Source organism: Sorghum bicolor, chromosome 10, assembly GCF_000003195.3.
Source record: "Sorghum bicolor cultivar BTx623 chromosome 10, Sorghum_bicolor_NCBIv3, whole genome shotgun sequence".
Taxonomy (NCBI): Eukaryota; Viridiplantae; Streptophyta; class Magnoliopsida; order Poales; family Poaceae; genus Sorghum; species Sorghum bicolor.
Genome location: NC_012879.2, coordinates 1,210,846 through 1,232,298, shown reverse-complemented (window position 1 = coordinate 1,232,298; position 21,453 = coordinate 1,210,846). Strand labels below are relative to the sequence as shown.

The window sequence follows — 21,453 nt, the reverse complement described above, 5'->3', positions numbered from 1 at the left end:
AGTGTAAATTTAGGCTATATCTAAGTACCGTCTCGAAGTTTCAAACAACGTGCTCACTGGACAAAGCCGCCAACTTGCATGTGAGTAGTTTTTTAAATTATATAAAATGCGAACGAATTCTGAAAACCATGAAACTTATCGAGTTGTCAAAATTGAAAAAGTATCAAGCACGTTGTCATGTACGATGCTCACAAACCAGAACATCCCCACATGTACGAGGCCGGAGCTCGGGCGAAATGCAAATCTCGCTCGAGGCCGAGGCTCGAGCGAGACGTAAGTCTCGTGTGAGGCCGTGGCTCGGACGAGACGTAAGTCTCATCCGAGGCCAAGGCTCGAGCGAGTCGGGAGCCTTACCGTGCCTTATTGGGCTCGTCGTTGGGCCGAGGTGGAGTTATCTCGATGTAACTCGATGAGTGTGGATCTTGTCGTTTTTGTGTGTTTTGACAGGGTACCCTTGTTTATGGTACCTGCCAAATGTTACATATGTATGTCATACGTGTCCTCGCCTCGTTAAAGGGCAAACCCAATGGGGGGGCTGAATGACTAGGCTTAAAAGATTTTGTCTCGTAAATTACAGGCAAACCGAGTAATTAGTTATTTTTTTATCTATATTAATATTTCATGCATGTGTCGTAAGATTCAATGTGATAGAAAATTTTGAAAATTTTTGGGAACTAAGATCTTGTTTAGTTTTTGAAAAAAATTCAAGATTCCCGTCACATCGAATCTTGCGGCCTATGCATGGAGTACTAAACATAGATTAAAAATAATCAATTACATAATTTACCTTTAATTTACGAAATGAATCTTTTGAGTCTAGTTGTCCACAATTGGACAATAATTACTAAATACAACTGAAAAGACCTAAACAAGTCCAAAAAAGTAGTTACGCCACCTGGTAAGAGAAACAGTAAAACTCGCTAGCCCTCGAAGGATACAAATATAGTATAACCAAGTTTCTAGTAAATAGTATTTATATTTATAACTCTAAATTACTTATTATCAAATTACATTTGATAATTAATCTAATAATAATAATTATTTAATATTATAATTATTTATATTTTTATTTAGAACTCGTTAAATTTGGTATAGTATGATATGATACTGTTCTAAAATTATTATTTTTAAGAAGGGAGTACATCTTAATAAGGGTCCTATTGCTTTATTCGTTGTATAAAAGTAGGGCTTTTTTCACAACTTCCAGACTTTCTATGGCCCTTTAAAGATGTGGTTGAATGTTTCCTTCGCCAAACATAACGGCATTGCGGCTTCCGCAATGCCCTAATATCCATGTTGGCCAGATCTCGTGTCATCTCTACTATAATTGAAATCTTCTTCAAGCCACCTCTCTATTTCAAAATCAATGGCTGAGAATACACGTCTAAGGAATCGGACGTCTCAGATTGAGTTGTTAGAAGCCGCTTCCAACTCTCCTCTCTCACGCGTGCGCTCCGCGGCGAGGTTTCGAACCCCAGACCGCGTTGTTTTTATTTTCTCCGAGAAAAAAAAAATCATCGTCCTCTCCTCTCCCCTTCCCACCGCCGCACCGCCCCGCTGCTCGCTCGCTTCCGCCCGGGACGGACCCGCAGCCTCCAGATCTCATCACCCGCGCCGCGCGGACTGACCCTCATGGCGTCGTCCTCCGACGAGCAGCCCAAGCCGCCGGAGCCGCCCGCCGCCGCCGCTGTGGTTGCCGCCGCCGCAGACGCACGCCGAGTGGGCCGCCTCGCTCCAAGCCTACTACGCCGCCGCGGGGCACCACCCCTACGCCTGGCGGGCGCAGCTGAGGTTCTGTGCCCCCTTTGGGTGGGGAGGGGAGGGGAAAGTGGGGTCACTCCGGTTCTGACTAGGGTTTTCTTGCTCGATTTTTCAGCACCTCATGGCGGCGGCCGCGGCGGGGGCGCCCTTCGGCACGCCGGTGCCGTTCCCCGTCTACCACCCAGGCGCCGCCCGACTGGTGAGTCGAAGCTTGAGCGGGAGGTGGACTTTGGGAGGCTCCGGCGGGCCCCGGAGCGGAGATGGTGCTGGATCTCAATGTAGCGTCGCCGGCGGACTCGGGCACGTCGAGCTCGTCTGTCCTCAACTCCGCGGACGGCGGCTTCCGGTTCGGCCTGCTCGGCAGTCCCGTTGACGACGACGACTGCTCCGGCGAGATGGCGCCGGGCGCGTCCACAGGGTTCATGACGCGGCAGCTCTTCCCGTCCCCGACCCCGCCGGCCGAGCCGGAGCCGCCGGCGGCGCCGGTGCCGGTGTGGCAGCCACGGCGCGCCGAGGATCTCGGCGCGGCACAGAGGCCGGTGGCGCCCGCGAAGAAGACGCGGCGTGGGCCGAGGTCGCGCAGCTCGCAGTACAGGGGCGTCACCTTCTACAGGAGGACGGGCCGCTGGGAGTCGCACATCTGGTACCCAGCTTCTGACATCGCTTCCGACCCTTCGTAATTACCATCTACTACTACTGTACTAATCCCTCCGCTTATGGCTCTTGATCACTTTCTCCTCCTCCTCCTCCTCCTCCTCTCCTTTTGCTGCTGCTGCTTGATCTGAGCAGGGATTGCGGGAAGCAAGTCTACCTAGGTGAGTGCCCGAGTTCGACGCGTTCGAGCTCGAGCATCTTCTATGAACTGTCGATTAGTTTTGCTGCGTATGATTTGGTTGCGATGTGCTGATTCCCTTCTACCCAGGTGGTTTCGACACTGCACATGCGGCTGCGAGGTAAGGGACCTTTGCTTGTTTAAAATCGTGTCGATTTGCAGTTTTGTGATCGATAATCGCGTTGAAACGGTCGAGTTTGGATCGAGCAGGGCGTACGATCGAGCTGCGATCAAGTTCCGCGGCCTCGAGGCGGACATCAACTTCAGTCTGGGCGACTAGGAGGATGATTTGAAGCAGGTAATAGCTGCATGAAAACATCAAATGGCATCTACAGTTTCTCCATGATTCGCGGTCGATTGATGGGTGTGCTTTCCAGATGAGGAATTGGACCAAGGAGGAATTCGTGCACATACTCCGGCGCAGAGCACAGGGTTCGCGAGGGGAAGCTCGAAGTATCGTGGCGTGACGCTGCACAAGTGCGGCCGCTGGGAAGCTAGGATGGGGCAACTTCTTGGCAAGAAGTAAGCTGGCAGTGGCAGTAAAATATTGACCTGCATACATAAGTGTAGCCCCTGTCTTTCCCTTTTTATACTCTGTTAGCTGCAGCTCAAATGTTTTTATGCATGGTTATGAGCTAGAAGCGCTGCTGTGATGAAGTTGGCTTGATTTCACATTTGACATGGGTGTGGTCAATGATTAATTATACGTAATTTAAGTTCATGTTAGGTGCAGCTTGGGGGTGATTTTAAGGAATACAACAAGGTGATTCTCGCATCATTAACATAAGTGCAACACTGCATTACACTGCGTCTTGGTACCAAATTCATGTCTCTGCTGCTAAGGTACCTGGTTCTCTTCTCCGAACCACTCCTTAATAAGAGAAAATAATTGGAATAGGCAGATTTTTTTTGATGTATTTGTTTGCATAGGCTGGGGTTGATAGCATCACAAGATCACTGGCTCTGGAATGGGGAACAGATTATGACATTAGAGTCAATGGGATTGCACCTGGACCAATTCAAGACACCCCAGGAAAGAGGAAACTTGCACCTGAAGAGATGAGCAAGGGGCTGCGACCTGCGAGAACTGATGCCATTATTCAAATTTGGGGAGAAGCAGGACATAGCAATGGCTGCGCTCTACCTTGCTTTGCAGGTTGATTCTGTTCTACATGTTTCCTAACCAGATTATTATAAGTCAGATACTCTCAGAATGTCAACAAGAACTGTGCACCAGTTACCTGAAACTTGAAGGTCATATCAAAGATCTTGTCTACAGAGCTAATAGAATTAGGTAGCTATGTATTGTGTTTTTTGTTGTTTTAGGTGTGATCTGAAGGAGTCAATAGAGCTGTGAAACACTTAGAATTCAGCTGAAACACAGACATTTGACATGTTTTGTAATCTTGTTTGCAGGCAAAGTATTTTGAAAAACAAAAGAATTTTGTAAAACCAAAGTATTTCTCCAATACTTAAAAATGCTTTACATCCAAACAGGGTTACATGTATTACTTTTCTGAATAATATGGCTATTGATTTGACTTTTAATTTGGACAAAAGAAAAAAATCATAGATCAATTTGATTTTTTAATTGCCAAGTATACTTGGGATTTGTTGTGGACACTTTAACTTAATTCCTTGTTGGGTTGATATTTGGTCAAATGGAGCATTTGGGTTGCCTAATTCTGGCAAAATGCATAGTGTACCTTATCTATATGAAATTTAGGCATTGTGAGATTTTTCTTATCACTTTTCTTGTCAGACTTAGCACTTGTAATTCAGTGTACAACAATATGATTTATATTTGACAAGAAAATCTATGTTTGGCAATCTAAGCATTGTTGTTTCATGACCAAATGACTACCTCGATGATCATCTTTGCAGTCATGGATGGGTAATCAAAATTTAGTACAAATCAGCCATCGACAAGGCCTTCCCTGCTGATTGCAGTTGTTGAGGCCTCCACAAACCATGATTTGTTTTAATTTATATTTTATTCTTTTTTCTAAGTATATTCATCTAAGATGATTTACTTTTTCTTGACGTCACGGTAGCGTTAGCACGGGCAATATACTAGTAGAGAACAGTGGCTTAATTCATAGGCGTTCAGAAAAAGCTAAGTACTATACTACTGATTATCAACTACGCACATGGATGCTGACTTCCTCCCTCCAATAAGAGCAGGACAACATATGTTTTTTCTACAATAAGGCCTTGTTCAGTTTCCAAAATTTTAGGATTCAGTGTACCGTAGCACTTTTATTTTTATTTGATAAATATTGTCTAATTATGAATTAACTAGACTCAAAAGATTCGTCTCATAAATTCTAGGTAAATTGTGTAATTAGTTTTTATTTTCGTCTATATTTAATACTCTATACATGTGCCGCAAAATTCGATGTGACGGAAAATCTAAAATTTTTGGCAAAACTTTTTGAAAACTAAACAAGGCAGTGTGGTGAAGCCACTGTCAACTAACATACGCACATGGACCCATGGGGTTAAGGGAGCAAGACAACATACTCCCTCTGTCTCTAAGTATGTGTCGTGTACGTTTTCTAAGAAATAACTTTGACTATATATATATAATATTTAATTTTAATGGTATATAATTAATATTATTGAAAAAATCTTTGAATCTAATTTTTTAATAAATTTATTTAAAGATACAAATATTGCACGAATCTTTTATAAATCTAGTCAAACTTGTGGCATGCATACTAATAACGACAGTTATTTAGGGACAGAGGAAGTATGCGATTCTACAATAGGAGCTTTAAGATGTGACCTCCCTCTTGAGATCACGAAGGTATGATAATTTATTTTTATTGAGAGGGACGATGTACTAGGTTTATGGACAAAATGTTCTAGATTCACACGAAAAATGGGCCTAGGGATGATTATTTTAGCTTGATGAGATAAAGATGTGAAGAGAAAAATGCCTTGACTCCATGAGAAAATTGTTCTAGGTTCAGTAGAAATTTGGTATAGATTTGGGATAAGAATGCTCCATTTCAGGGCAAAAAGTTAGTTCTTGTTCAAGATATATATTTTTTTCAATGTCAAGACAAATATTTGTTGCTTTACAAGAAAAATGTTCAAGATTCATGAAAAAAAGGAAAATGTTCCGAGCAAGTTTGAAAATATAACTGATAAATATACAGATGGATAAAAACAGGAAGAATAAAATATAAAATGAAATAAATAAATAAATAAATAAGAGGGGTAGGGGAGAGAGAGGTCAGAAAAAGAATAGAGAAAATTATCTTTTTGATTGGCAAAGACCCTGATGCAGCTAGCAGCAGAGCGAGAGTCAGCAAGGCCTAGGTTACATGGGTAGATGAAGATGCATTCTGCATTCATTCAGCCCAACTCGGAGGGGGAAAAAGATGAAAGAAGCCCAAATCAAAGAAAATCTACTGTCAGCACACATAAATGGCCGGCTTCAGCTGGAACGAGATGCGACTAATTAGCCACTTGTGTGAGTTAAGAACATTTTCTAGATGTACTTCTTTTATTTTAGATAAAGTCATTTTATTCCCGTGGCTATTTCACTGATGATTTCGGTGGTTGATGTTGATTTGTTGTTCGAGAAAAACACCATTTCATGCTTGAAAAGTAGTGCAATATAATGTTCATAAGAATCTTGCGTTCAACCATCTATTTTTTAATATAAAGCTTCAACCTTCAGCTGGTGAATAAAATCTTTCAGAAATTGACAAAAGCATGAGAGACCGTCAATTCTTGGCGAAAATCTCCATTGCTAGCTGTAGTATTCATCACTCTTAAGTCTTTAATCACAAAATACCGGTATGCAGTTACGTCGTCCAAGTTCAAAAATTGTACTCGTAATCACAAAAGAATTCAAGCAAAATCAATCTTAATTCCATTGCACATGGATGGACCGAATCACAAATTCACAATACAACACACAACAGTGGCACAAGTTGTGCTGTCGAATTGCATCAGCCACTGACTAGCTAGCTAGACGCATCTGACCGGCAGGCCAGATGCGCCGGCGGCGGTGGCGGCATCGTCGGCCGGTCTAGCTTTCGCGGGGAAGAAGGTGACGGGGCTGCAGGAGACCTTGATGTCGTAGAGCCGCGTCCACGCGACGCCGACCCTGAACCTGGCCTGCGCGGTGACCATCACGGAGAAGCGGCCGCCGCCGGTGAAGGCCTGGATCCAGGGAGCGTCGTCCACCAGGGGCACCGTCACGTTGATGGCGGCGGTGCGGCCCGTTTGCCGCAGCGGCATGCGCGTTGTCACCGTCGCCCGCACCCAGTTGTCCCACTGGGCTCCCGGCGCCGTGCTGTTGCTCACGTCCACGAACATGCTCTCGTAGGTCACCTTGGCGCGCCGGCTGGGGTTGTCGGCGGCCAGGGTGAGGCTGAGCTCCAGGCTGCTCCCGCCGCCGCCGGAAGTAGTCCCGGTCCCGGACGACCTGTGGCTGCTGCCCGTGCGCGCGACGGAGAAGGTGATGCGCGCCGGGCACAGCAGCACGAAGAAGACGGTGACGATGGCCGCCACCGCGAGCGTCGCCAGGAGAGCCGCCAGGGTGTGGCGCTTGGCGTTCACGGCCATCAGACCCGCCGCCGCCGCCGCTGGTGGTGGAGGAGGCGCCATTGCGCACGCTTTCTGCTCGAACTATAACGTACGTACGTGATGTGCTATCTACTTCTCCAATACTCAGCTCCTAGTTGATTGCTTGCACGCGCGCGCTCGGGAAGAAGAGAATTATTGATGAAGCCAGCGGTACGGTATCTATAGATTGCGTACATTTATACAGTACACATCACGGCGCGGATATAATACTGGTATTAGGCAAAAAAAAAAAGTACAAACCATAGGCGATATGTATCTTTTTTTTTATCATATGTGCCTGAAAAATGCATTGTACGTATATGGATGGCTATGAACTGCGCTTCACTTTAGTAGTCCTTTTCGATCAGCGAAGAAATAATGTTTTTTCTCACGACATTTCAGCATTAGTATCAGTATTAGCGTAAGTTAAATTTCAGCGAAATAAATAAAAAGTTATGATCAAACAAATAGACAAAACTATTTTAAAAAAGTTTTTCATAGTTTTCCAAATGTTATAATAAAAAAAGCTAGCTATATATGCCGGCCCACCCTGATAGTTATACTAGTGCTGCTCCACCGTGTGCATATCATATTTGTCTTAAAAACCGCATTTCATATGGATGCCCACTAAGAAATATATATTAATCGAGGCATTTACCTTAAAATGTCCCCACCTCGCTTAATAGATTAATGGAGGCGGGTGTATGAGTACCATTAACTGAAGACGACTGCCTAGAAAACATTTGTATAGTAGTGAATGTTGTATTATACCATATCATCTATTAGCAATGTAAATATGTAATATATAAAATGAGCTCCATGGAAGATAATACTCCGTATAACAGACATATGATAATTATATAGTGCATCTAGGCTTTTTCTTGCACACACGATGGTATTAGTCGTTCCTTATTCTGAGCGGATTTTCTTGCACACACGATGGTATTAGTCGTTCCTTATTCTGAGCAGATGACGCATCCAAGATGATGTCAGCAGCTTAAAACCAGCTGATGACAGTGGCCAATTGAGTCGCTCTCGCCACAAATATTGGCACGTCCAATGCAATTATGCAAAACGATCGAGCTGCACGGCAGGCAGGCAGCAGCGGCCTAGCTAGTTCACGTGAGAATTAAGGCTTTATTTAGTTCACGAAATTTTTTGAACTTGTCTATTGTAATACTTTTATTTTATTTAGTAACTACTGTCTATAGAATAATTAAATTAAAAAGCTTTGTTTCCTAAACTACAGAAAAACTACAGACTCTAGTAGTTATTTTTTACAATGAACAGCTCGCGAAAGAAGTGGGTCGATGCATGAGCTGCACAGGCGCAGGATGCAGCAGCGCATTGAAGCTGCCGATTGTCCGCCACCCGACCCATGTCAATGGATTTGGCCCTATCCTGGCCCGCCCCAGGGACCAGGATCTTGATCGAGGACGAGGGTCGTCTTAAAAATTTGAAATTCATTGGAGGTTTTTTATCACATCAAATCTTACTATATATATGCATGAAGCATTAAATATAGATAAAAATAATAACTAATTACACAGTTTATTTATAATTTACATGATGAATCTTTTAAATTTAATTAGTTTATAATTAGATAATATTTATTAAATACAAATGAAAGTGCTGCCGCGTCTATTTTATTGTGCACTATGCTTTACAGCGCTCATTTATAGTGTGCAGTGGATGCATGTCAGGCACGACGACAGCACGACGTGTCGACGTGGCACTGTGCTAGCTGCTAGCTAGGGACACCCCCGGCCGGCCGATCGTGACCCATCGATCTGTTCCACCGTCCTCGACGCCTGCCGATCGATCGAAGACGAAAGACCGTACCCGATGACGAGCGAGAGGAGGACCGACGCACCTCAGTTTTTCGTCCGGCAAAAGCCAGCAAGCAATGAATTCGAATATTTTTATAATGGGTGAGCACGACCCAGACAAATGCAATCAACCAGGGCACACACGCACGCAGCTACTAGACGACACGACGACTACGTACACATGCACAACACGTGGTAGCTAGGGTGCAAATTTAAGGCTAGCTGTCGTCGCTGCTCTTGTTAGAATGAATGAATGGTGGTAACGTGATGCCGGTTAAGGTTCACGGTTGCGTGTTAAGTAAAGGTGAGAAAAGCCCCCACCGTGGCTTACAGGAGATGAGTTGTTACAACCGTACAAAGCCCAAAGACAAGGATCTAGTCTATGACTAATGCTCTATGTTTAGTACAACACATATGCATGATCACGTATGAAGAGGCCTACCACTAATACTAGTCAAATGCTGAATATTTCTAACAGCTCTCAGTACGGATAGCAGCGAACACCCTCCGGCCGGACGGCCATCCGATCGTGACCCCCGGCCCGGCCATAATCTGCTCGTCGTCGACGCCGCCGGCCGGTCGTCCCTGCTGCCGAAGACGTACGGAAGACGACCGTGTGTCCTCGCGGCGTCGTCGAGTTGCAATGAATTCATTGGACCACTAGCGAAACCACGTACGTACGTTGCGCTGGCAGGTAGCAGTAGGCAGCCAGTGAAGCAGGTACAGTGGTGGTCGTCGTCTTCCTGTCGAGGACGTACGGAGTTACTACTAGCTAAACGACGACGACGCTGAGTGAAATGCATGGTACTCCTTCATCGTCATTGCGGACAGGTCACACCTACTGTATGAGCTATTCTATTATTATGTCCCTGTCAATTTTACTTTCTCCATGTACATCTACAGCTTATAATCTGTACAGTTTTTCACTCACCCGGTCATCCCACACCTATGATGTTGTACAACATATGTGGGTTCCATTGCATATCAAACAAATTAAGTAGGCAACAAATACGGAGTTAGTTAGAGCGCTCCCAACCAAAAAAACTAGATGGTTTCTATCTTCAGCATCTTCAAGGGTTTTGCATTTAAGGTTTGCATTTGAGTAATTTGTCAAAAAACTCTAAAAGAGGTATCCAACGGTTTTGCATTTGGAGTTTGCAATTTGGGCAACTTGGCAAATGAGTGAGCAAACTTGGCAAAAATGCCAAGCTGTGGAAGACTTTGCAAACCCGATCGCGCGAGCAAAGTCACACGCGACGAAAGCGCGCGCACCTGGAGACCTTCTATTTTTATCCTTTGCCAAGTCCAAATGCCAATTCCCTTGGAGATGACCTATTTTTATCCTTTGCATTTTGTTATGGGAGTTTGCAAATAGCAACAAATGCCAAGTCAATTTGCCAAAGCCTTTGGAGATGCTCGGGTGTCAATTAAGCAAAAATATGACGTAGCACAACGGTGAAATAAAAGATATAAGGAAATAGTTTCTTAGAGAAGAAACCATGCCTACGCGAGAACCAATACATGAAGAGATGTGATTAGTAGGTAATGAAGGGAGAAGACATGTGATTGGACAAACAATTATTGTGTACAAATTATAATCCAAACATAGTTTCTAAATGTAGTGTCTTCAATAATTAATAAACATAAAACACTTTTTAGTATTGGAACTGTCCTTAGTACCGGTGTGAACTGGCGGACCTAGGCCTCTGTGATCCCACGCTACTCAAGTTCACTAGACCTTGTGTTTTTTAGTTACAAGCATTTCAACCTTTGCATTCACAAGTAAATGCTTATGACCAAATGATACAAGAAGAGTACTTAGACTAAAGTTCTGCTAGACGTACACTAAAGAAACCCAAGAGAGATCATAACTCCTAGCTAGAGAGAGCGACAATACAAAAACCATAGGACTCTACAATCCTATTCTTCTCTGATTCTTCCACACACGAGCTCCAAAAAATTGTAGCACTACACCTTCTAGACGTCTGCAGCCTTCTTTCAAAGACCCTCTCGGGGCCATTGCTTGATCCAAAATGCCGCCTTAGAAATTATCTGATGTTAATAATTAGCAAATGACCTTTATTTGAAACACGACATCATTTCTATTCAACCATAAGACCCAACATATTGCCACTATCCCCCACAATTATTTGATTTCTTAGCCCTCGAGCAAAACTCCTTATCCAAGATCCAAACATGTGAATTGTGCTTTTTGGTGGTTGAATGTTAAAGGTGATGAACAACGTATTCCATACAAACCTAGCCACTGCACATGACAATTGAAAAAAAAAGATGTTGAAAAGTTTCTTTAAGCCACAAAAATTACACTTAAAATCTCGTTTCCACCCACTCTTCATTGAATTGTCTTTTCACTCTTCTCTTTAAGTAGCACAAGAATTTCGATTTTCAGTGGCAATTTCGCTTTCCAGAACACTTGTTTTCCTGAAATTCTCTCCTTCATTATTTCTCTATACACAACGATTGTGTTGAGAAAACTCAGTTTTCTTTAGTAGCCAATTGGAGTTATCCTTATCGTTGTTTAGAGTGACCGGTAGCACTAAAGCAACTAGTCGGAGCCACTCATTCAGCCTCTCTCTCCCACTAGATCTTGTGTAGCATTCGTATAAAAGAGATTAGAACCGCTTTGCTCCTTAGCCCACTAAACCGCACAAGCTTCTAAAAACTTGTGGGGTCCACTACTGACAATAGAGGAACCTAATTTTTTCCTAGATGAATCGTGCATGGTGCGCTGAGTTTTCCTAGCTTGCTAGGAAGCATGCTAGTTGATTTTGTTATTATGAGAATGTTTAATTTTGTACAAAGCATACTTAAACAAGTTGGTCTAAATATTTCTCACCGTCTAGAATTTTGTACGTATATTAAACTTATCGAGAAATTTTACAGCCCTTGAAAATAATGGAAGACCTCCGTTTTGGTAGATCCGATGATTTTAAAATAAGAGGAAGTAAATAGTAGGAACTTAAGTTATAGACCGAAACTAAAAATTATATTCTTCTGCACTAAAATTACTAAACTATCCTAAATTATATTTAATTAATTACTTTTATATCAGATGGTTTATAAAGAAATTCACGGGAGGAACTACTGGTTCCTCCCAAGCAGCATACAAGATGAGACAGAAACTTACGCCGGGAACAAAGTCTTGCAACTATCCTGTAAACTACTGGTTCCTCCAAAGCAGCATATAAGATGAGCCAGGAACTTGGGCTTACGCCGGGAACAAAGGCCTGCAACTATTGCTAGCCGCAAGCATGTAGGACAATGTTTTTGATCAACAGGGTGCGTGTAGTGCAGTTGCTGCCATTCCTAGTATATAGTCTGTAATATTAGCCGGGTGGTGAGGGGTTCACACCGAGCAAAAAGGGTGGCTGCGGGCACAGCTTGCGTCAATGTAAGCCATTTTAACGTAATGATGCTGTACTTTAGTTTCGCTCTTATTAATAAAAGCCGGTAACGAATTTTATAAAAAAACTTATTTATTTGCACCGGTGCAAGCTAAGGCCTTGTTTAGTTCTAAAAAATTTTTACAAAATACTTTTATTTATATTTAACAAATATTATCCAAACATGTACTAACTAGGCTCAAAATATTCGTCTCGTCAATTCCGACCAAACTGTGCAATTAGTTTTTATTTTTGTTTATATTTAATACTTCATATATGCGTCTAAAGATTTGATGTGACGGAGAATCTTAAAAAGTTTTTGAATTTTGGGTGGAAGTAAACAAGGCCTAAAAGGCTGGCCACATGCATGCCAAGCCAAAAAAAAACACAAACATCCCGGCAGACTGCATGAGTAGTACTGTACAAAGCTAGCTGTTGACTGTACCAAACAGCGTATCAATAGCACCAGGCAGGGCACACAGGTGACGGGTGATAACGACTGCGAGTCTGCGACGACTGCGACTACGACGACGACGACTTCTTCCAGCTCGCGTGTTCTTCCTGCTGGTCATCACCGCCGGCGGGGAAGGAGCTCAACGTGCCACCGGAGGCGTTTTGCCGCCGGCCGGCACACGGCACGTACGGTGCATGATGTACTCCCGCGCGCGCCTTGTCGTGAACTAAGTGTGAATTTGTTGTCACTCTAAAAGGAGAAAAATGTGTGACATTATATTGCCAATGACACACGACCGAGACCTAGCTTGCTGCTCCCTTCGCTGGTCAATACTATGTGCAGTTGCAGTTGCAGGGCCTTCCTATATAGGCAACCTCCAGCTCAGGAGAGAATTCCTCAAAACTGAAGCTTAATTTTGTGAGCTACCACTACCAGTAATAAGCTTGGAGCTAGCAATGGATGCCAGTAGTAACCAGACGACGATGATCTTGTGCCCGCCATCCATCGACAGGTACATCAAGAACCTCACGTCGTCCTACACGGAGAAGAGCAACGAGGCGAGCATGGTGTCGGCCTCCGTCATCATGTTCGTGCTCGCCGGCCTCTTCTTCAACCTCAACCTCTTCAGCGGCATCTCCGACGTGAGCGCCACGCTGGACCCGAAAGTCCGCCTCTTCCTCTCCTCGGCGCTCTCCCTCCTGCTCCCCGTCATGTCCTACCTCTTCTCCGAGGCCAAGAACGCCGCCACCGCCACCGCCGCCGGCGCCACCAGCTTCTCGTCCTCGGCGGCCGAGCTGTCCATGGGAGCCGGGCTCATCCTCGCGTGGATGCTCCTGGTCGAGCTCCTCCGCAAAAAGGTGGACGAGATCCGCATGCGCGGCTTCTCCGGCTCCATCCAGCGCGCCGGCCGCGTCGTCTGGCTGGGAAGTCTCGTCTTCTTCAACATCAGGAGCACCGGCCGGAAGGCGCTGTTCGCCATCCTCTGGATCCTCTGTGCTACTAGGGTCGTGCAGAGGATCGCCTACACTGAGATCGGCAAGAACTCGTACGCCCATGGCAAGAACGCCCGCCTCATCAACTCGTACATGGCCAAGAAGCTGCAAGAAGAAGCTGGTGATGAGGAGAATCAGGCTGCCGCCCATGGTGCTCGCCATGACGACGACGACGACGTCGAGCAAGCTCCCGGTCCCGGCCAGGTCAAAAATGGACGCGATCTACTGAAGAGCTGCAGCTACATTGTGATGGGAGAAGAGAAGCTAGTGCGGCAGCCAACCGCAGATGGCTACGAGCTCGACCTGACCTCCCTTGGCAATGGCGACAGTAGTGGCGGCGTCATCACTGTCGGTAAAGTCTGGGAGCTCAACGAGAACGACGACATCTTCGCCTCCCAAGTCGAGGTTCAACGACTGAAGAGGCTCTGCCTCTCGTTCGCTCTCTTCAAGCTGCTGCGCCGGAAGTTCGAGCGGCTGCCGGCGGTGACCGACAAAGAAGCAGAGGACTGCCGGAGCCTCATCTTTAGAGGCCTGCTGCACAGCCATAGCAGCAACGCCCACGCCGGTGGTAGCAGCGCCGCGGCGGCCGCGGCAGAGGAGGTGTTCCAGGTGATGAACGACGAGGTTGTCTTCCTCAGCGAGTACTACCACTCCGTCGTGCCCGTCGTGCTCGCGAGCCCATTCTTCCTCTTCGTGAACTACTTCCTCGTCCTCGCCGTGGTGGCCGCGCTGTGCGTCATGACGGTCATCCTCTGCGGCAACGGGGACGCCGTGTACGCGTTCACGAGCATCGGCGACGACAACTACACCTTCCGCTCCGGCATCGGCAGGATCGCCATCTGCCTCATCCTCAAGGCCAGCAAGAACTCGCCGGAGGCCTTCTTCTCCATCGTGGACCTCTCCATCACGCTGCTCCTGTTCGTCATCTACTTCTACGAGGAGATCTGGGAGTTCTTCGTCTTCCTCCTCTCCAACTGGTTCATGGTGTCACTGGTCTGCAGCTACATGGCGAAACCCCACTGGCGTGACAGCCCATGGATCCGGTACGCCTTCCACCGGATCATCTGGCTGAGGAGCAAGCTCAACCATGGCAGCCTAAGCTTCCGGCAGTTCTCCGTGCTCCACCATCGCTGGCCACTCGGACTGCCGTTCTTCTCCACACTCTCCTTGGTGCTCAGAACAGAGCTGGTGCCCAACAACCTGAAGCAATCCATCGTAGAACGCCTCATGGATGGCCATTGCACCGGTGGTCGTAGTCCTGCTCCTGCGTATCTTACTCCTCTCACGAACGGCAAGGCCGCTCTGCAGAGCAACTTCCTCTTCGACAAGCTGTCATGGGCGTGCCGGAGCGACAGCGTCTCCGAGGTCTTCCTGACATGGCACATCGCCACCTGCATCCTGGAGACGCAGCGGCGGGGAGGCGAAGGGGCGGCGGCGGCGGCGTCGCGGAGAGCGGCGGTGAGGCTGTCCAAGTACTGCGCGTACCTGGTGGCCTTCCACCCGGAGCTTCTGCCGGATAGTCCGGATAAGACGGAGCGCGTCGTCGACGACATGAAGGCGGAGCTGGGCAGCATCTTCTGGTGCTGGGAGTACTACCTGCTGTCCGAGCGCGCACGAGCGAAGAAGATGATGGATGCGGCGGCGGCGGCGGCGGCGGAGGAACAGGTGAATAACGGGGTTGTGAGAAATGGTGCAAAGCTGGGGAGGTTGCTGATCGGAGTAGCTGACGCATGGAAGGTGCTGGCGGATGTGTGGACGGAGCTCATCGTCTTCGTGGCGCCGTCGAGCGACGAGGAGCGCGTCAAGGGGCACCAGGACGTGCTGGTGCAAGGAGGCGAGTTCATCACCGTGCTCTGGGCGCTGACCACGCACATCGGCGTGTCTCACAGTGCCAACAACAAGTTACCGGTGAAAACTTTGGAAGACCTGATGGGTGAATCCATGCGTAATGCACCCCACATTGCCCCGGAGATAAGCAACATGGAGTAGTAGTTGCTTTGTGAAGAGTAGTTTGTTTATTGATTGTATTGCGAAACTACCTCGAGATATATATGTATGTAATGTGTGTAGGTCGTTTAAAAGTTGAGGACTTATATATATTCTTTTATGAAAAGTAATAGCAATCTAAAACAAGTCCCTGAGAGCATCTACAACAGACTTTGTATATTCTTTCTAATTGTTAGGAATAGCAATTTTGGTAAAAAACTACCCTCCAGCAGCTTCTCTAAATGGTCATCCAAATATAGCCATTGTCTATTCTGGTTTTTTCGCTAGCTAAATATAGAAGACGAGAATGACTCTCTAGAGTGCGCTTGAGATCTAGAAAAACTGTTGGAAAGTAAAAAAAATATAAAAAGCAATTTTTATGCAAATGGCTCTCCAAACGATGATTTAGAGAATGAAATTTAGAAAGACTCTTAGAAATTTGTATCCAAATAACCAATCTTAGGCTCTATGTAAAATAGTCTAGATAATCCTTGAACCTGCATCTAATTACCCACATATTCCATTATTAAAATTAAACAAAAAACTACCTAATAATCATCTAAATTACAAATGTCTGGCATTATTGAAAAAATGACTCAAATCTTATATGTATTTTTCTAAGTAACTCACTTATGCCACTATATGTAAAATTTGAATCAATTATACAAGATTATTATATGGTGCATGTCATCGTACGTACACCTTGGATAAATGCATGCATGAAACAGTTGACATATTACATATTGACTTATAGTCATATAAATAGCAATTTTGAACTATACTCTTTCTATGGCCATTCGATCACAATAACCAATAAAACACATGTCAAACTAGCTAGTTGACCAGCACAAATAGTTGGACCTTGTATAAATGCATTCATGAAAGTGTTTGGATATTTTATTTGAGTATCGTTTTCAAAATATTTTATTTATTTATTTGATTATAATTATATTGTTTTCCTTGATGTGTATATACTCTATATTTTTTTATCCAATTTTAGTTATGTATTAATTATGGTATGGATTCTCCAGCTAAATTTTGGTCGTTAGATCATCATAAAATATAGCAGTGCATATTATTTTTTATTAAGCTCATAATTTCTAGACTTTATTGGCAAATGTGGAGTGCCTTGAAGATAACACATTTTTTGTACAAATAAAGGGTAAGATATAGATAAATTAAGAATTAAGAATATAAAAGAAACTATACCAATTAGAATAATTCTTCTATAGAAACAACATAACATCTTGAACATTACGGGTCTTCAACCGAAATGCATGTTATCCTGCTATAGTAAAAGAGGGTATGAATTGAGGTACAATATGTCCATGCTGCAATTTAACATGTGAACAAAGATCTTATATTGTAAATTGCAGTAGATAAGGCTGAAAATTGCGATGAAATTTTTTTTTGGATTTCTTAAATAAGGGTAAATGGACTGCAACAAAAAAATAACATATATAGGTTTCAACAAAATATATGTTGGGAAAAATAACAATATGAAAGTGTGATACGAAGGTGGAAAACACATGTATGTCGAGAAATTTGTAAGAAAGTTAAAATTCAAAAAAATTTGTAAGAAAGTTTATTACAATGATAGACTACCTTTTTGCATATGTGTGGACTATATTTGTGGACAATGTTAGAAAGTAGTAAGCAGATGAGAGATAAAAAAGTATAAGCAATTCTAAAGTAGACCTAGCTCAAAATTTGTACATAAGTTTCACATACTTAGCTCAAAACAATATGGTGTCTTACAAAATAGTTAAGCCATGCAACAACACAACATAGATAGATGCTCCCTCCATCCTAAAAAGAATGTAATTCTCACTACCCAAAAAATGAAACAATTGTAGGGTCGTTGACTAAATCTATTAAAAAAACTACTAGCATATTAGTGAACTAAAATAAATATTATTGGATTCGTTGTGAAATATATTTTCATAGTAAACCTATTTGAAGATATAAATGTTATTTTTTTATAACGTTGATCAAACTTAAAAAAGCCTAACCAATGTGAGTCCTAGAATTGCAATGTTTTTAGGACCAAAGGAGAGAGAGATATATATAGAGAGAGATCAGAGACTGTTCGGCTTGTTGAAAAAAATATTTGCCAATACTAATGCTGATTTATTATGAGGCAAAAACATTGTTATATGGCTTAAAAATAATGCTGATAAGTTCAAACAAAGACCGCTACTTTTGGTCAAGTTTTTTTTTTATATTGTCCTTCTGCTACACAAGAAAACTCAATTATCACTCCCAGTTTATCAGCTATCACTTGTCGGTAGCTGGAAGCCTACAAACACAAGTATCGTATCGGTACTACTGTTTCTGACGGACGGTGTTATGTGCGTGGCGCATAGTGGTCGGCACAGCGCGGCACAACAGACCTGGTTGGTCCTCGCGGTTTCTGGCTTTCTGCAATGTACACAAGGCCGCGGCGCACACAACATCATCATATCGCCGCCGGTCCTAGGCTGCATGTGTCAGCACGAGGCAGCCAACCACTTAGTAGTAAGGTCTTGTTTAGTTCTCAAAAATGAAAAGTTTTCGGTATTATAGCACTTTCGTTTATTTGTGATAAATATTATCCAATCATAGACTAACTAGAATCAAAAGATCCGACTCGTGATTTACAGCTAAACTGTGTAATTAGTTTTTGTTTTCGTCTATATTTAATGTTTCATGCATGTGCCACAAGATTCGATATGACGGAGAATTTTGAAAACTTTTTGGTTTTCAGGGTGAACTAAGGCCTTGTTTAGATGCACCCAAAAACCCAAAACTTTATAAGATTCTTTATCACATCAAATCTTGCGGCACATGCATGGAGTAGGCATGCAGCTAGCGACGACGACTGCGACCGATCGACGACCACTTCACGACGACGAGAGTCCACACAGATCGAGCTGCTAGCTAGGGCTAGCTGGCACAAATTCAGCCTATTTGCATGTGCACAAATTAAATTCAGTAGCCACAGACCGTCCGTACCCACCGATCGATGACGTCGTCGTTCGTCGACGGCAGCCGTCAATGTCAGCGGAGCACCACCACTGGTGGCTAACAGCTCCGTCCAAATCTTCAGCAGCACTCGCCAACGGCTCCAGCTCCGTAGAGCATGCGTTGCCGCACGCACGTCCGCGCTTCCGCTCTGTACGCCATGCCGCTCGCTCAGCTCGCTCTGTATAGACCGCGTGTATAGCCATGGCCAAAGGCCTGTATATGTAACCTTGTGATGATCAATACAATTTGTCTAGTTACATAATTCTATTCTACATGGTATCAGAGCCAACGGTTCTCCACTAGCATCCTTCAACCACATCTCTCCTTCCGCTGCCCATGGCTCCCTCCTCTCACCACTCTGAGCCTGAGCTCGCCGGCGACGAGCTCGTTGCCCCCGTTCACTCCACCTCCTCGCAGATCCAAGGCATCTTCATCCGCCACCACGTTCATTTCATCCTTGACAAGGACGAGGCCAACTTCGGCCAGTGGCGTCACTTCTTCGACTCCACCCTCGGCAAATTCGGGCTCAAGAGCCATGTCCGCACCTCCACCCTTGATGAAGACCGTGATGACGAGTGGCGCAAGATTGACTCATGCGTCGTCAACTGGATCCTCGCCACCGTCTCCAAGGGCGTCTTCGACACCGTCCGCAACGACCGCCACGACGCGTTCACCCTCTGGAACGCCATCGCCGGCCTCTTCCAGGACAATGAGATGCAACGCGCCGTATAACTGGAGGCCGAACTGCGTTCCCTGATGCAAGGTGACATGTCCATCAATGACTATTGCACCAAGCTCAAACGCCTCGCCGATCAGTTGCGCGACATCGGCCATGCGGTCTCTGAACCAAGCATGGTGCTGAACCTCCTCCGCGGCCTCAGCCCGCGTTTTCGGTACGTCAAGCCGGTCATCACCTCCAAGTACCCGCCGCACACCTTCCAGAGCGCCCGCTCCTTCCTCCTTCTCGAAGAACTCAGCCTTCAGCATAACGCCAACGCTGAAGCTGGGCAGGCACTCACCGTCACCCATGGTGACCGCTCTGCCGGCTCCTCCAACTCCTCCGGCAATGGCGGCGGGAACGGCTCCAACGATGGCTCCTCCGGCCCGTCCGCGCCGCGCTCCAACCGCAACAACAACAGCGGCGGCGGCCGCTATAACAACCGCAATGACCGTCGCCGCCAAAAGGGCAACGCGGCGGCGGTGGCGGCGGGAACGCGCGCTCTAACAACTCCAACGCCCAGAGCGCGCCCTACGTCGCGGGCTTCCACCCATGGCAAGGTATGGTGCAGGCATGGCAGATGCCCTTCCGCGCTCCGGGCGCGGGAGTCCTGGGTCCACGGCCGCCGTTCCAACCTCAGCAGGCGATGATGGCATCCCATCTGCAGCCACCATTCCCGCACGGCTCCGCCAACTCCTTCGACACCGGGGGCCTCTACGCTACCCTTCAGTCGGCCGGCGTTCCTCATCAGCCGCAGAGCACGTCCGACTGGTACTTCGACACCGGTGCCACGTCGCACATGTCCTCCAACACCGGTAATCTCTCCTCCCACACCCTCCGTCCTTCATCATCTTCCATCACAGTGGGCAATGGTGCTCGGTTGCCTGTTACTCACCAAGCGCACACCGTGATCCCCACTGCTTCCTCTCCTTTACATTTAAACAATGTCCTTGTTTCTCCTTCACTCATCAAGAATCTGATTTCAGTTCGTCAATTAACCCGTGATAATAATGTTTCAATTGAATTTGACCTTTCTGGTTTTTCCATAAAGGATCTTCCTTCCATGGAGGAGATGCTCCGATGTGAGAGCAGCGGCGATCTCTACCCCCTGCGCATTCCTCGCCATCAAGCCCTCACTGCATCATCAACTGCATCCCTGTGGCATCAGCGGCTCGGGCACCCCAGGCACCCTGTTAATTCTCAAGTTTTACAAACTTTTTCCTTTTCATGTAATAAGACTGATGGTCACAGTTGCAGTTCTTGCTGCTTGGGCAAGCACACCCGTTTACCTTTCCGCGATTCAGCATCCCAAACATTTTTTCCTTTTCAAATAGTTCATTCAGATGTTTGGACATCTCCTGTCTACAGTCATTCTGGGTACAAATACTATGTTGTTTTCTTGATGATTACACCCACTATCTCTGGACTGTTCCCTTACGCAATAAGTCTGACGTTTTTCCGACAATACGCTCGTTCATTGCCTATGTTCAGACTCAGTTTCGCCTTCCCATTCTCTCTTTTCAGACAGACAATGGCCGTGAGTATGATTCCTATGCCATGCACCTTCTTCTGTCCTCTCTTGGCATCCAGTTCCGACTCTCGTATCCCCACACATCGCAGCAAAATGGCAAGGCGGAACGCATCTTGCGCACCACTAATGACTTGTGTCAGAACTCTGTTGATTCACAGTGCAGCTCCCCTGGCGTTCTGGGCTAAGGCGCTCGCCACGGCCACGTACCTGATCAACCGGCGTCCATGCCGCGCCACGGCATCTGCGACACCACACTCCCTCCTCTTCGGCGTGCCACCAAGCTACGACGAGCTCCGGGTGTTCGGGTGCCGCTGCTACCCCAACATGCTCGCTACGTCCGCGCACAAGCTCGCGCC

The 21,453-nt window shown here is 45.8% G+C and overlaps 2 protein-coding genes across 2 annotated transcripts; both read left to right on the top strand.

The window, feature by feature from the left end:
• Positions 1,466 to 4,423, top strand: LOC8068364 (ethylene-responsive transcription factor RAP2-7). The gene is given in 9 exon segments (XM_002437689.2): positions 1,466 to 1,791; positions 1,877 to 2,404; positions 2,551 to 2,576; positions 2,684 to 2,714; positions 2,804 to 2,891; positions 2,971 to 3,013; positions 3,016 to 3,115; positions 3,321 to 3,436; positions 3,524 to 4,423. Coding segments are annotated over 7 exon segments (711 nt in total). The 5' UTR covers positions 1,466 to 1,791; positions 1,877 to 2,021; the 3' UTR covers positions 3,361 to 3,436; positions 3,524 to 4,423.
• On the top strand, positions 12,717 to 15,986 carry LOC8066990. Its single transcript, XM_021449144.1, has one exon. It carries the CDS (start codon positions 13,320 to 13,322, stop codon positions 15,843 to 15,845), a length of 2,526 nt encoding a protein of 841 aa, XP_021304819.1. The 5' UTR covers positions 12,717 to 13,319; the 3' UTR covers positions 15,846 to 15,986.

Bases quoted from the DNA above. Each gene is read 5' to 3' on its own strand.
- LOC8066990 (XM_021449144.1), top strand. From the start codon at position 13,320: ATGGATGCCAGTAGTAACCAGACGACGATGATCTTGTGCCCGCCATCC.